We start from the raw sequence: 15,674 nt of genomic DNA on the forward strand, positions 1-15,674 counted from the left end.
TTTCAAAAATAAACATACACTGGACTCAGTGCAAACCTTGATATAACAAAATCAAAGAAAAGTAATTGCTTCAGGCAGCAATGCTTCTTGAAACATTCAGCAATATAATCACATAGCCTACTCTCCTCCTCCCAAGGATCAGTTTAGACGGTCTTATATAACCCAGGTCAGGCTCATTACACCAAAGACCATACCACTGCAGGGGCATCATTACCAAAACTTTGTAGCCTAATTTCTGAAATAAATAAAAATAAACTCATTCATAAACTTAAACTAAACAAAAACACCTTAAGACATTCATCTATGCCTACATCGCCAAACTTTTAGGTTCACTTCCCTCTTAATAGAAATGGTTTAACCCAACAAGATCTGGAGAGTAGACAGCATGTAGGGTAACTGTTTGCCATGTGGGAATAAATACAGATTTGAAATAATAAATAACAATGCTACAACTTGTCTCCGAGTGGTCAAAAAACAACTGTAATAGATATAACATGTGATGACCGCTGACATGTGCACCTATCTGACTGCAATCAACTCAAACAACATATCTTAAACTTATAAATAGCGTATATATTTTAGAATAATGAACCAGATTAAACAATTATATCGTAAACCTAATAGGCTGCAACATAATCAACAGAAACACAAAACCATAAAGATAACTGTAAAGAAACAAATACCTTAACAGTTTGCAAAAACTTCATCTAAAACTTCCTTCACACAGTGATGATGACGTCATCTTAGCACCCGTCATCACAATCTGTAAAATATATTTATTTACCTGACTTTTCCGGAAATAAACAAAAATCCCATATATTTTAACCCTGAGTCAACTAGTACAGATTTAACAAAATTAAAGTCACAGTCTGATTACATTCACATCCACTAATGTCTCACATGCAAATAAAGAACAGAACAGTATAAACTATATGACCTGAATGGTTTAGAGGAAAAATACTTCTGAATGAATTCTGCACACCTAAATAATGATAAATAAAACATATTTGATCTCTCATAAAAAAGGGTTTTCACATTAACCATGGATTTGCTATATATTCCTCCCGGCGCAGTATTATTTAGTATAAAAGTCAACACTGATCTCCAAACATAACAGTCATTCTTCTTGATTCATGTCATTGTTCTCCTGCATCGCCACCATGAATCTCTGCTGATTGTGGTCAATATTATTTATCCGTTCTGTGTTCTAGTTTTGAATGATCCATATGAATATTCAAAATAGGGATGGGTAAAAATGTCTATTTCTCATTTTTAATCTCATCTTGTTTTTAATGATCAATTCTTAAATCGTAAGAATCAATCTTTTAGTCAACGTAATTTTTAGTTGATGAATGAACAAGATTGTAGCGCACCTTCTCTCCAATAAATCGCAATACGCTTCGTGATTTATAAAGTTTCGGATTTCAAAGTGTGTCTGTTTTATAATGAAATTTGACAATATATTTGAACTTTTTTGATGTAGCGTGACTTAGCTATTGCTATGACTTGAGCGGCTCTTGACTAAATTCATTTCTTCCTTTTTGCAACTAGTTTCTAAATAATCATGATTGAAAATTAAAAGGAATGATAAAAGATATAGCACAACATACTAACGGATCATGTCTCATATAATCGCTCAAACTGATGAAGCTTGTGCGTATTACATTTATCTCAGAAAAAAAATTAAATGAAAATAAACTCATTAGACAGTTAGATAACTCGAGAGATTAACATTTTTCAATATATTACACATTCATTATATACATGTATTTTTATTTTCTATCAAGTTTTTATATCAGCCATTTAAAATGTAAAAAAAAAACTGAATTGGTATTAAAACAATAATAAAATTAGCATTTAACGTTATTATTAGAAAACCTTCCTTGTGTGTAATTTAAGTGTTTGTATACGTACCAGCTGAGTCCCATGAATGGAAGCTGACCCATTCTCTAAAACCCCATTATTAAGTGCTACTTCCGAAGAGGAAAAGTGCTTTGGTGTTGCTTTAAATTCAAAATAGTTTTATCTCATTAATGAAACAGCCAGCAAGTGCTTAAAATTGTCGGGTTCTTGGTCAAAACAATCATAAATACCTCTATGTTGAAAGTTGTTGCATAGTTCTGTTACTCCTTCGCTCAGTGTCTGCAATGAGACACTTGTTGCACATTGAAGGGAGCTAGATCAGTACTTGAATATCTTGTGTTTCTAAGTGGAATGCAATTAATTCAAAATGTATATTGTATGATGGAAAAAAAATGCGGTGTTACTAATACTGCAAATAAAGCTCTTTTTGATTATGCAGTGTTAGCCACTTTGTACAAACATGGTACTCGCGGTAAATCAATAAAACAAGAGACTAACCGTTTTGAGCTATATAACAAATGGTTGTTTTTCTGTTGATAAAGCTACTCAAACAGGTGCTCGCCTGTCTAATGGAACACATTCACTCATTATGTTTCCAAGTTTTCTACTACGGAAGTAAAACCGGAAATCGAGGTTAACCCAAGCGGCAACATTCTAATCTGAAAGATGAAGCCTACCCGGAAGTGCGAAAAACTGCAATACATTGAAAATCCGCTAGAGGCCGGTCCCAAACGGGAGCAAATATCGTAGACGTCATGTTAAAATGTCCGTTTTCACAGCATAAATTCATATGTTTACAGTTTGGTCTCATGGACTTTTATTGTAATCTTCAATATGTTCCGTGTGCCTTACAACTGTGAGGGGGGTGATTTTTTTTTCTAACTCGTTAGTTTAGATCATATTTAGATATAAAATGTATGACAAATAAGGGCGGTTAACTTTGATTGACAGCTGATAACGGGCCGCGCCGAGTGAATTTGACGTCTCGGCCATGATCTGACACGACACATCATACCACCTCTGTATCCTTTCTGAAACTTTTGTATTTTCCAAGAGGTTCCAGTATGGCGCCGCCCATAAACAGCCTCAAACCCGTTCTTCAGAGAGTCTATGGGTGACGTCACAGACGCTTTGTCCATATTTTTTACAGTCTATGGGTTAACCCTGATTTGATGACAGGCGGCACAATGAGCCATTACACTGGTTAAAATTGTGGATTTCTCTGGATTTAGAAATTCATGGGAACATTTGCGCAAATATATATAATTTTTCTAGTGGTTTTGGGATATTTAAATCCAACAATCTAACATATTATGTCTTTAACAACCTGGGATAGTCTTCGTGCAAACCCTATAAATTATTTTCTCGATCCGTCTCTGGCGAGTCGCAGGGCAGCAGGTGGAGTGTCAGCGCCCCCTGGCTGTGGAGCTGCAGTAGTCGCACAAACTCTTCCGGCATCTTGTGCATGTGGGAGCTCGGGAGGATCTGGTCGTAATAATGGTATGGAATCGGCTGTTCCTGCAGGTCGCTGCCGAACGGCCAGAATCCGTAAACGTGAACATGCTCACACAGTTCCAGTGCAGTGCTGATTAAAATAAACCCAGTGGAGAGGCGCTTCTCCTGCAGGCCACGCCCCTTCCAGAACCGGTCCAGTGACCGCAGGTAAGAGGGGCTGAAGAACACCACCGGCTGATGAGGTCTGAGTGGATGGAGGACTTTGAGCGCGTTGATTGACGGAGTTGTGCAGAAGGTGTAGGCGAAGGCAGGAATAATGACGGTGGCGTTTCCGTACACACTGACCCGCTCCACCAACGGATCCGGATTCTTCTCCAGGTCTTTGTATCTACAGAAACACAGTTTTATAATAAACGCTACTGACAGAACACATATGTATACAGCGGGGAAATATGTCTCTGTTCCCCATTTGTCAGTCACGACTACGTGTCACTTGGGAGCCCCAATCATCTCTGAGTTTTATAAAAACCGCCAATGGAATTGGTGACGAATTTGCATGCCAAGCCACTTCCCCGTACATATGGGTATATAAGATGGGGGCCCACATCACTCATTCAATGATTTCTCTAGACAGGGGAAAAGAGCGCATTCAACAGTGGTTCACCAGTGCATTGCAGTCCAAGGGGTAAGCGCAGAGGTCCCTTCAGTCAAAAAAGAGTATTTTTTTCTTAAAAGAGCAAATCGGGCGACGAGTGTCTTTTTGGACAATCTTGGATCGGGCCCTTCACAAGCACCCATTCAAGATGCTACTGCAGAAATGCATTCTCATGTGCGTACGTCCTCAAGATTGGTTCGTAGAAATTGACCAGAAGGACGCGTACATTCACGTCTCGATTCTACCTCGACACAGACCCATTTCATTGACGGTTGGGCATACTAGTACAAGGTCCTCCCCTTTGGCCTATTCCTGTCTCCCTGCATTTTTACCAAAGTTGTGGAGGTGGCCCTTGTCCAACTGGGGATTCGCATTTTAAACTATCTGGACTACTGGCTCATTCTACCTCTCTCTCTACATCTGTTGAGTGAGCATTAGGTCAGCTGGGAAAAGACAAAGTTCAAGAACAAGGAGTGGCACTTCTCACCATCTCTCAGTTAGAGTTGAAATGCCTGAATATACAATCAGGGGAAAACAGAGGCTCCACTGAAATATTCTCAGAGGTTCATGGGGCTTGTGGCATCCACACCCTCAGTAATGCCGCTCAGGTTGATGCATATGAGACCACTGGCTTTACAACCAAGTCCTGAGATCGGCACCTCCTCCTCCTTAATTAGCAGTGTCTCATGTTGCTCCACAATAACAAGTAACAATGAACGTCTAGGTTAGGTATGGTAACCCTCGTTCCCTGAGGAGGGAACGGAGACATCTTGTCGGAGGAGTTTCCAACGAATTGGGGTCACACTAGGGAGAACAATTGCCTTCTGGTGAATTAAAACGAGCCAATGAATATTGGCATGCAGGAATTGTATTTTGCGCCCCGCCTGCCAGTGCGGGTATAAATCGGAAGCAAGTGCACACACATATGCTTTAAGCTGAGGAGCCAGACGATGTCCAGTCCTCCGCGAAGGTACAGCAAGCATGCCGACAGGACGAGACGTCTCCCACCTCTGGGGAATGAGGGTTACCATACGGAACCGAGAATTGGGATCCCTAATAACACACCATGGTGCTTGCCCCTCACAGCGCCCAGCTTAGCTTCCCGCCAAAGCAGTCAAGTCAAGTCACCGTTATATATATATATATATATATATATAGCGCTTTTTACAAAACAGATTGTATCAAAGCAGCTTCACAGTGATAACATGAAAACAACACAGATCAATAATATTCCCAACTAAGCAAGCCAAAAGCCAAGGAAAAAGTGGCAAGGAACCAAAACTCCATCAGGGACAGAATGGAGAAAAAAAACCTTGGGAGAAACCAGACTCAGTCGGGGGCCAGTTCTCCTCTGGCCAATGAAGGAACAGTGTGTGATTCGGGCAGCGTTACAAGTCAGATTGGATCGGAACATTTAGAGTATTTGTCTATTTCCATCTGTTTGGAAGACGAAGTAATCCCGCCGAGTTGTTAAGGATCAGTGCCGATGGCTGTCGTGTCGATGAGGATGAGTTGGGGTTGGGTCCAGGTGCAGGTCCACCATAGAGGATGACAGAAAAGGCAGATTCGAGATTACTCTGTAATTGACTTATTCTGTAGGATCAAGTTGCGATTTAACTTAGCGGTTTTATCATAGCCAGCTTAAAGGTTTTCGGTAGGTATCCTAGCGACAAAGACAAATGAATGATATTACGAAGAGGATCATCTACCAAAAATGCCTACAGATCCCCTAACCTCTTAAAAGAGACCAACCAACACTATCTCACGACCAATTCGTACGAATTCGACGCATGATTAAAAAGTGTCGAATTCGTACGACCTCACTCATACTAATTCGTACGATTTGTCGAAACCCACGTGATGGTTAGGTTTAGGGGCAGGGTAAGGGGTAGGTCATTAGTACGAATTCATACGAATTGGCCAATTCGTAAAATATGTACGATTTAGCAAAATCGTATTAATCCGTACGAGTGAGGTCGTATGAATTGTTATGAATTAGCCACTTTTTAATCATTCGTCGAATTCGTACGACTTCGTCGAACCCGATCTCACGACCAATTCGTATGAATTCGACGAATTAGCCACTTTTTCGAATTAGCCACTGAATTCGACGAATTAGCCACTTTTTAATCATTCGTCGAATTCGTACGAATTGGTCGAACCTGATCTCACGACCAAGTCGTATGAATTCGACGAATGATTAAAAAGTGTCTAATTCGTAATAATTCGTACGACCTCACTCGTACTAATTTGTACGATTTGTCTAAACCCACGTGATGGTTAGGTTTAGGGGCGGGGTAAGGGGTAGGTCATTCGTACGAATTCATACGAATTGGCCAATTCGTAAAATATGTACGATTTATGATATGAATTGTTACGAATTAGCCACTTTTTAATCATTCGTCGAATTCGTACGACTTGGTCGAACCCGATCTCACGACCAAGTCGTATGAATTCCGCGAATGATTAAAAAGTGGCTAATTCGTAACAATTCATACGACCTCACTCGTACGAATTGATATGATTTTGCTAAATCGTACATATTTTACGAATTGGCCAATTCATATGAATTCGTACGAATGACCTACCCCTTACCCCGCCCCTAAACCTAACCATCACGTGGGTTTAGACAAATCGTACGAATTAGTACGAGTGAGGTCGTACGAATTCGTACGAATTAGACACTTTTTAATCATGCGTCGAATTCGTACGAATTGGTCGTGAGATAGTGTTGGACCAACGCCAACAGGAGAGCTGTCCTCATCGACAAGATATTTATCTCTGCTGTATTTCAGGGCTCAACAAGGGGGCCTCTGGAGTGCTCTGAGCACTATGGTTAAGTCCCAAGAGGGTACAGGGTGCGGGTTACGAGGTGGACTTAACCTCCGAGCACCCTTAAGGAATGTGATGACCAGGTCGTGCTTTTCCAACGACTTCCCATCTATACTGTATCATGATGAGCGGCTATTGTGGCAACATACACTTTGAGGCTCCAACCCATTTTGCAGGAATAAAGCACGACTCTGATCGGGCAAGTTCGGCCAAACGACACCAAACGACGAACAGGTTCCAGTTCAAAGCATAGAGGCGCATGTAGTCAATAAAAAAGATTCTGAAAGCTTACAATGAATCTGAAACATCATGAGAAGTTCATTTAAGTGATAATCAAAGCTGTGTTTTTACTGTTGTGTGTGTGTGTGTGTGCGTACACTGACCGGATCTGACTGGGGTTGATGGTTATCAGATCCGTCTTCAGTCCAACATCACTGTCATTAACCTCTGCCAAATTAAACCTGAAAGAGACAGAAAACATCAACATTTACATTTACGCATTTGGCAGACACTTTTATCCAAAACGATTTACATTGCATTTCAAGGTACACATTTTACATTCCTATCAGTTCTCAGCTCTCATTTTAACAGGAAGGATGGATGAATAATGATGTTGTGGTCAGTGTGAGAGCAAAGAATGATGGGATGTGTTTACCGAATGACAAAGTCTGCGTTGTCAATCTCACGTCCACAGCTGCTGTTTTTCAAAATCCCACCGCTGCCGACCACAGCACACCGACCCAGACGCCGACCGGACCAGGGGATGTCCTGAACATATATTTGGTTTAACTTTATACCCATACCCATCATCACACAAAACGTTATGCTTATACCCCTGGTATATACAATCAAAAATGGCAGCATGAGACCACGGAGTCACATTGAAACGAAGCACACACATTTAGTGAACAAGCCACTCCAGTTTTTTGATAGGAAGCATAATGATATGCAGTCACAAAAAAAGCATAATTAAATCGTTCGGTACTACTAACATGAAGGCGACAGAAGCATCGTATCGTGTCGTGCTACGTATAGCGAAGCCAGGCAAACCCCATAACATACTATACACCGCCATATATTTAGATGTTCATGTCTTTCTTTCTTCATTGGAAAAGAAATTAAGTTTGAGGAAAAAATTTCAGGATTTCAGGACTCCAAGCGCAACCAACATGTTGAAGTGCTTCAAAGGGCTCTGCACAATCCCAGCTGAGGAATAGAGAGATTTAGATTCAACGAGTTTAGACAACTCTCCGTCTCCTATAGCTAATTTTTCCTTAAGGAGACTACAATGCAGTCCCTGATGCGATGCTGTAGTTGACGGTTGCGTCAGGAGATCATAAAGTCATTACTGCTGTGCTGTTTGGAAGCTTCTGGGCTTGATGCTTTATTTTTCGATAGTTTAGAAACTGTTTCAAATAAATACCTTGGGTTATGTTTATTTTCTTCTAACAGGGTTGAAAAATAAGTAGATCTAGCTGCTTTTAAGGCCTCTCTGTATGCAATAGAGATCTCCTTCCATGAAATACGAAATACCTCTAGTTTAGTTTTCTTCCAGGTTCACTATCGAGTTCTTCTAAGCTATCTGGGATGCTGAAATTATGTAACTGTTTAGGAAGATTATTTATAAAGCAATCTTTAGTGGCAGAAGTGATAGGTCTAACATATTTGTCATCTTTTTCATTATCGGCATGTATATTAAAATCACCAACAAATAGGACTTTATCTGCAAGCCAGTACTAACTCTGATAGAAAGTCAGCAAATTCTTTGATAAAGTCTGTATGGTGCCCTGGTGGCCTGTATGCTGTAGCCACCACAAATCTTAAACTGGATTTATCATTTGCATTAGATAGTGTTATATTAAGCACCAACACTTCAAAAGAATTATATTGGAAACTAGACTTCTTAGTAATTTTGAAAGTATTACTATAATTTACAGCAACACCTTTGCCTTTCAGACGAGGATCATGTTTATATGTTGTGGGGTATCATATCGTAATCTTGTGGGGTGGACTCATTTAATCGTCTGGTTTTAGCCAAGTGTTCTGTCAAACACAGCACATCTAGGTTATAATCTGTAATCATATCATTAACAATAAGTGCTTTTGAAGTAAGGGATCGAATATATCAGTGGCTCATTTATCTGTTTTTTTATTTGTTGAACCAATTACATTTTTAAACCTAAATGGGTTTGGAAGTTTTTTGTATGTCCTTATTCTGGGAACAGACACAGTCTCTATGTGATGATATCTTGGTGAAAGAGTCTCTATTTGATGGGATTTATTTATTTTTGCAGACGGTCGGTTTAGCCAGTCTGTCTGCTTCCTGACCTGAGCCCCAGACTGTCATGTTTGAGCTCTAAGATTATGTGCCATATTACTAGAGAGAAGAGCAGCACAAATACCATCTCTTCTCAACAGGTCAGGTCTGCCCCAAAAACTTTTCTAATTGTCTATGAATTCTATTATATTTTGTGGATATAACTAACAGGAAGGGGGGCCAGAGCAAATTACAGTGCCTTTCATTTTTTTTATGAAATATCAAAAGGAGAAATAATGCAATTTATTTTTTACAGCCATTTTTGATCATACCCTAGGAGTGCCATTAGTTTTGGCCACTGTATGTATGTATATATATATATACAGTATATACATATAGCCACAAACACACAACCTTTCTTTATCTCACACATATAATCATATACACAATCACAGACACAAACGCACATACAAACACACACCTCAGGCAGCATACTGTAAATTTCTGAATTCATTTTGTATGTTTTTGTTGTGCTTGTTTCATATTGGATGGATTGATTGATGGCTGTGTTGTCTTTGGTGAGGATGAATGATCCTGTGGCGTTACAACAAAACTGCAACCGGATTCTGTCATAAACACACACAGAGGGAGAGGGAGAGAGAGAGAGAGAGAGAGAGAGAGAGAGAGAGAGAGAGAGAGAGAGAGAAGCATGATCAGCTTTGTCAGTGTCATCTCTGTTAAAACGACCCACTTCAGTAGCTTTATTGTTTGAACAGCTTCTCTCTTTAAACACCGTGTCTCGAACAATAATGTCAATAATCAGTGTTCATGAGCTAGAAATATTATGTTTCCCCCAATAGAAATGTTTTTAATTCCCTACTTAAATGTGATGCGATTAGGGAAAACCCACCACATGGTGAAATTTGACATATGGCAATTACTACAGGTTTTGCGATCATACACATACATCTGGGTTCAAGCCCTTTCTAAATCTTTATTTCTTTTATAGATTGCCTGTAACAAAAATTGTGGTTATCTGAAGTCGGCTGATCGCTTTGATTTTCAGAAACGGGATTTTGAAAAAAAAAAACAGGTTTAATTAACTGAAAATGTAGCCTACAAGTGTGTTACGACATCCGACGGGTTTTCACAGATCGCATAACAAATCTTTATATGCCATTTTCTCAAAAAAAAAAAAAAAAAAATTTCTATGTCATTCTCCAGTACAAACTTCAGATTTCAGACTAAACTCTCCAGTTATACCAGTATTCTGAACATTTGTTCAGAAGGATTTGTAAATAAAATCATTCCTGCCTAATTTGCATAATCAAACATTCAAATTTCAAAAAAGTATAATATTTTTTAAATATACTTGTGTAAGTAATCAACTGAGGAAGTTTCATGGTGATCTCTATTATTTACAAAAATGTAGCCTTTCACCTGTAGGCTATAGTGTCTCGCCTTAGGGGACAATAATATCCCAAAATTTGCATAAAACAGGTGGGTGTTTTTTTTGTTTTTTTTTCATATTGGTTATGTTGTGTGTGTTAAACAAGTTCACTGCTGTGGAAAATAAACGAAATCAATCAATGGAAACTTGGAGTTCTGGAAAAATTCTCTCTCACAGAATCAAAATCTGTTTTTCCTAAAATACCAAATGTTTCATGAGATAATTCTGGTTGTCTATATGCACCAGTGTTGCTCAAAAACTTCTTGGTCGAAGACGGAGGAATAGAGAAAAGATAGGAATGTGCAACTGAACGGACAAGTTATTCCTGTAGCTCAAATGTCAAGATGATCACGCACAGAAAATACAGATTGACAAAATTACCTTGAATTCTATGCAAATCACTTTTGACTTTTGTCCTGGCAAACCCATAAGCATGAATGTGAGGATGTTAAAGACAAACCTGTTCAGCTCCCGCTCAGTTTGGTTATATTTGTACGGGCAGCTCATGTAATCTGACAGCTCCTCCGTGAACCCATTGAGCTTTATACTGAGAGGGAAACAAAGACATTTCATTCAATAGTCAGTTCTTTGAAATACTAGGATCGCTGGTAGATCATTCGGGCGTTGCTAGACCCCTTTTACTGGGGCACGTGCCCCACTATAAATCTGCTGTACCCCAGTAAATCTAAAGTCTGAGTTTAACAATTTATTTTATATTTCAGTGTATTTAAAATAAATTATAATATAGGCCTAGGGTAATTATATTAATGATCTATTTGCAACGCATTATTAAAACAATTGAACCAACGCGTGTAAAAGCAACACAGTTTGTTTAACCAGAAGCTGACCCGCGGGACAGAAATCCTTGTCTGCGCGCGTCTGTGTTTCCAAGCAACGGCAGCGCGCACACATCTGAGCACACCGAGGTAGGCTATGAAAACATGACGAAACAAAACTTTGTAAATAATACAAATAATAAAGTGTTTCACATAATTCATATCTGTGTATAGTTTGGTGTTTATGTGGGCTAATCGTTTTATGTTTGTGCGCAGAGTTACTACGCAAAAACAACATTTTTTGAAGAGTTATTTAGTTTTGAATGATGACAATCACATTTTGTGATTTAGTGTGAATCATTCATTTATCCTTATTCTCATGTTTAACAATCTGTTATCTGCTTGACAAATCATTTCAGCTACTGCTGTCCACTAACATACTTTTAATTGTTATTAAATGTTTTGGCCTTGAAACACCTTTAAATGCGGATATGAAGGTCGGAGAAATCTAAATTTTCTCGGGGGAGAATCTCCCTAACCTCCCTAACGTTCAAAACATCACATATTATTATTATTATTATTATTATTATTGTGTGTGATAACAATATATCATTACAATTGACCTATCGGTAAGCACCGCCTTTCTTAGTTACTGTTGCTATCCCAGACAAACGATGGGGGACCTGTGCCCCAGTAGAGCTTTATGCAACGTCACGCACCTTTTGGCCGGTTTGATAATGGAAAACTTGCGTCTGAGTTTTTCACAGTGCAGCTTCATAAACCCCTTTGTGATCGCATCTCTGAAAGAAGAAGAGCATATATGTCATTTTTGTGTTGATCATTAACTATTTTTATATATGTATTTTTAGGCTATATTCTATATGTCTCTAAATGATCAATATGATCAAAACTGCTGATAAACCCGTTCGACACAATCTATTTCATTCTAATTGTGTCTTGTTCCTCCTCACTCTTAAAAATAAAGGTTCTTGTTCAGCAAATATAGGCCTATAGCTATAGCCTATTAAAATTTTGAGATGTTAAACATTTCCCCGCAGTAAACTAAAGGATTTATTTGAGTGAAACAGCTTTCACACATCTAAAACATTTATATTCAGACTAAAATTATGATGAAGTTTAGCAACTTCGTGACACCTTGCACAATATCATAGTGTCATCAAGTAAAATAAAAAAAAACTCACTTATTAAGACGCAGATCTTAAACCAGCCATCGACTTTAGATATAACTTAGCCGACTCAAAAACAGCATCACAGAGCCCGATTGGATTTCCTTTAAATAGCGTTTATTGAATTATAATGAAAAATTGAGATTAAAGCGCTCACCTGGACGAGTGTGTGTCGGACTCGGCCATGTGTGAAAACATCACACACACACACTGAAAGATGACCAGGACCATCAGCAGTGTGAAGATCCACTGGAGAGACGCCGATGCCATCGGAGACAAATGCAATGTGCGCGCGCGCGTGTGAGAGAGTCGCCCTTAACCCTGGATCTCCATAGAGCTGGTAAGTCCCGCCCCTTCAGCTAGCCCCGCTGGACCTCTTGAAAAATCGTCAATGCAAGTGAATGAGAGAAAATAATTATTTTCTAATCCCGTTTGAATTTTGCAATGAATGTGAACATACGAAGAGTTCAGACATCAGATGCAAAAGCCTCTAAATGCCATTTGAAATTTTCTTCTTTAATAATGATTTTTATCAAACTTGTATATTTAAGTTCAGTAATTTCACTGTGGTAATTATCATTGCCATTTAAGTGAAATCACTGAACTTAATTATACAAGCTTGATAAAAATGATCATTCTAGAAGAAAATTTCAAATGGCACTTAGAGGCTTTTGCATCTGAACTCTTCATATGTTGTCTGTGAATTTTTTATATAATGTTTCGTGTAAAGAATGCTACAATTTAGCGTTTAGAATTTTCATACGGTTAGACTTTGTGTGAGAGCACTTTGTGGACTACAACTCTTTCGACGTGTTTGATATAGGCCTACATCACATCCACCGGCACACGGATCCCGCTAAACATGCCTGTGTCTTTGGTGCACTTCACCGCCTTCTTTCAGGGGGAGGACAAACTTGAGGTGGTGAAAACCGTGATTTGTGGAGGGAAAATGTGTTATGCGGCGACGTCACATATGCGACGTGTAGTCTTTCTCGTTATGTCTATTGCACAACTGCTAGGCAAAGAATGAATATAATGTCAAACTCGTTACGTGAGAAATTATATAAAAAATTCACAGACAACATATGTTACTTTCACTTTCATGGCTCAATTACGGATGGGCGGGACTTACCAGCTCTATTTCTCTCTCTCTCACACACACACACACACACAAACACACACACAAACACACACACACACACACACATACACACACGCACACTGTCTCGTTTCCGACTGTTTAGTGTGCCGGCGTTTTTTTTTTTTTTTTTTTTTTGTCTCTTTATTATTTGGAGGCATGTTGTTTGGCCGTTTCATTGTCATCAAATTCATTGTCATCGATGGGGAATTTATTTCAGTCCTACCTACTACATTCAATGCCTGCGAAAAATGTAATAATTTCTAATGTTCCACCTTCTGTTAGTGATGTAATTCTGACTCAAGCGCTATATCGTTAATTCACTGTGGTAAATTAACACAGCCTCATCCCAAGACGTCATGTAACTGACGTCTTGGGACGTCCCTAAAACGGCGGATGTTGACGTATGGTCAAAAGACGTCCCAAGACGTCAGTTATATGACGTTATAAAAAGATCAGTTATAAAAAGATCCCAATCAGTAGCGAATCGCTGTTATTAAAACATATCGTTTCTTTTAGACGCAGATTTAGATTTAACTTAGAATTTTCGTATTGAGGATTTTGGTTATTCGTTTTTTGTCACGACAAATTCAAATGGTTAAAGAGCCTCAAAATGCAAGAAATGGAATCGAAACTGATTCAGGGCAGATTTTAAATCGTCCAGAGAATAACGATCCGGCCCGATCCGAGAGCTGACGCTCGCTGAAATCGGATTGGGAGCGGCTGTATTTGGTATTTAATTAAAGAATCAGTGGTGACAGGTGACTTCTTAAACCGGTTATGCGGAAACGCTCTGAAATGAGACACTTGCTGCTGTGTTTTTGAACGAATCTCTCGAACAAATCATTCAAAACATTCACTTCAGTTCACTGCTGTAATAATGTAATTGTAACACTTTATTTTGAAGTTTCCAGTTCCTTTCAAAACGCAATTTACTATAAACGTTTAAATACCTCTGTGATAATTGTAACGTTTGAAACAGATATAAGTATATAATCTATACATGACAACAGCTCTCTCTCTCTCTCTGGGATAGAACACTGATCTGAATGTTCACTTAGGCTATCATAGCCTACTGAATATAAATATATATAAGTATAAAAAAGTAAAATACTAATTTTAATAAATATAAGTAAAGTATAATAAGTCAAAATAATAAGAAAATAAGATATTTAAAGGAAATTGATGACTTTAACAAATGCATTTGTTATAGACACATTATGTAAGTTTTGCCGCTAAAGGTCGTAGCTAAAGCTTAGCATTGATGATTGTGTGAGTGAGCGTGGAATCAAGTACCTTAATATAATGGTTCCAAAACTGTTTCAGTGGTTCATCAACTCGGCACTTCGGCATTCGCTTTATGGCCCTCTATCGGCTATAGTTGCACTACGCAAGTTTGCCAGATCGGGTAGCGGATCTGTAGTTTGAATGACACATAAGAAACTACAAATTTGACTTGCTTTACGGCAAGCGTTACAATAGCATATAGGTGGAGCAAGGCTCTGAGTGGAGCAGCAGGTACATATGAAAGATAGCTAGCACTTGGGTAGCTTTTGAATTGTCATCATGATGGAGACTGCAAATAAAAGGAAGGGTCTGATGTCGGAGGAGGCGAAGAAAAGAAAGAGGGAGGATGATAGAGAAAGAGCTTGAACTAGAGTGAACATTGGACCGACTTACATTCGTTGGCAAGAGCTGAAGGAGGCTACATGATGCAAGACTGATGGGTCTCTATTTTTCCAATAAAATGCTCAAGATTTTCACAGACAATGCAAATGGCTAATACATGCTTAACTGTCAGGCAATACGTTTTATTTTTCATCCTTGAGTGAATCTTGCTATTGCGAGAACATTTCAAATTTACCGTTTTTACACAATCTAAAAAACAAATAAATTAAAAAAAAGCAACCAATGTCATTATTTAGTTTTTCTTCATTTTTGATGTCGCAATACATCATACTTTAATAAAACTGTGTAACATATTGTCTATGGACATCGTTATTTCCAAAGCCGGTGGTGGATAAACAAATTGTGTGTGTTTAACAGTAGGGACAATTCCGT

At 38.7% G+C, this 15,674-nt stretch overlaps 1 protein-coding gene across 1 annotated transcript; it reads right to left on the minus strand.

Annotated features, from left to right (window-relative positions):
* Positions 1-3,138: 3,138 nt before the first annotated feature.
* LOC120463364 (alpha-2,8-sialyltransferase 8E) lies at positions 3,139-12,748 on the minus strand. The gene is made up of 7 exons (XM_039652403.2): positions 12,633-12,748; positions 12,008-12,088; positions 10,973-11,059; positions 9,544-9,688; positions 7,461-7,573; positions 7,189-7,266; positions 3,139-3,706 (listed from the first exon to the last, which is right to left on the minus strand). Exons 1-7 carry the CDS (start codon positions 12,743-12,745, stop codon positions 3,214-3,216), a joined length of 1,110 nt encoding a protein of 369 aa, XP_039508337.2. The 5' UTR covers positions 12,746-12,748; the 3' UTR covers positions 3,139-3,213.
* Between the last annotated feature and the right edge of the window lie 2,926 nt (positions 12,749-15,674).

Source organism: Pimephales promelas, chromosome 20 (assembly GCF_988280905.1).
Source record: "Pimephales promelas chromosome 20, fPimPro1.hap1.1, whole genome shotgun sequence".
Classification (NCBI taxonomy): domain Eukaryota; kingdom Metazoa; phylum Chordata; class Actinopteri; order Cypriniformes; family Leuciscidae; genus Pimephales; species Pimephales promelas.

Coding starts and splice junctions, on each gene's coding strand:
- LOC120463364 (XM_039652403.2), bottom strand. CDS start 12,745: ATGGCATCGGCGTCTCTCCAGTGGATCTTCACACTGCTGATGGTCCTG. Junction 12,089..12,632: donor TCCGACACACACTCGTCCAG/GTGAGCGCTTTA, acceptor TTCTTCTTTCAG/AGATGCGATCACAAAGGGGT. Junction 9,689..10,972: donor ACTGAGCGGGAGCTGAACAG/GTTTGTCTTTAA, acceptor TGTTTATGACAG/AATCCGGTTGCAGTTTTGTT.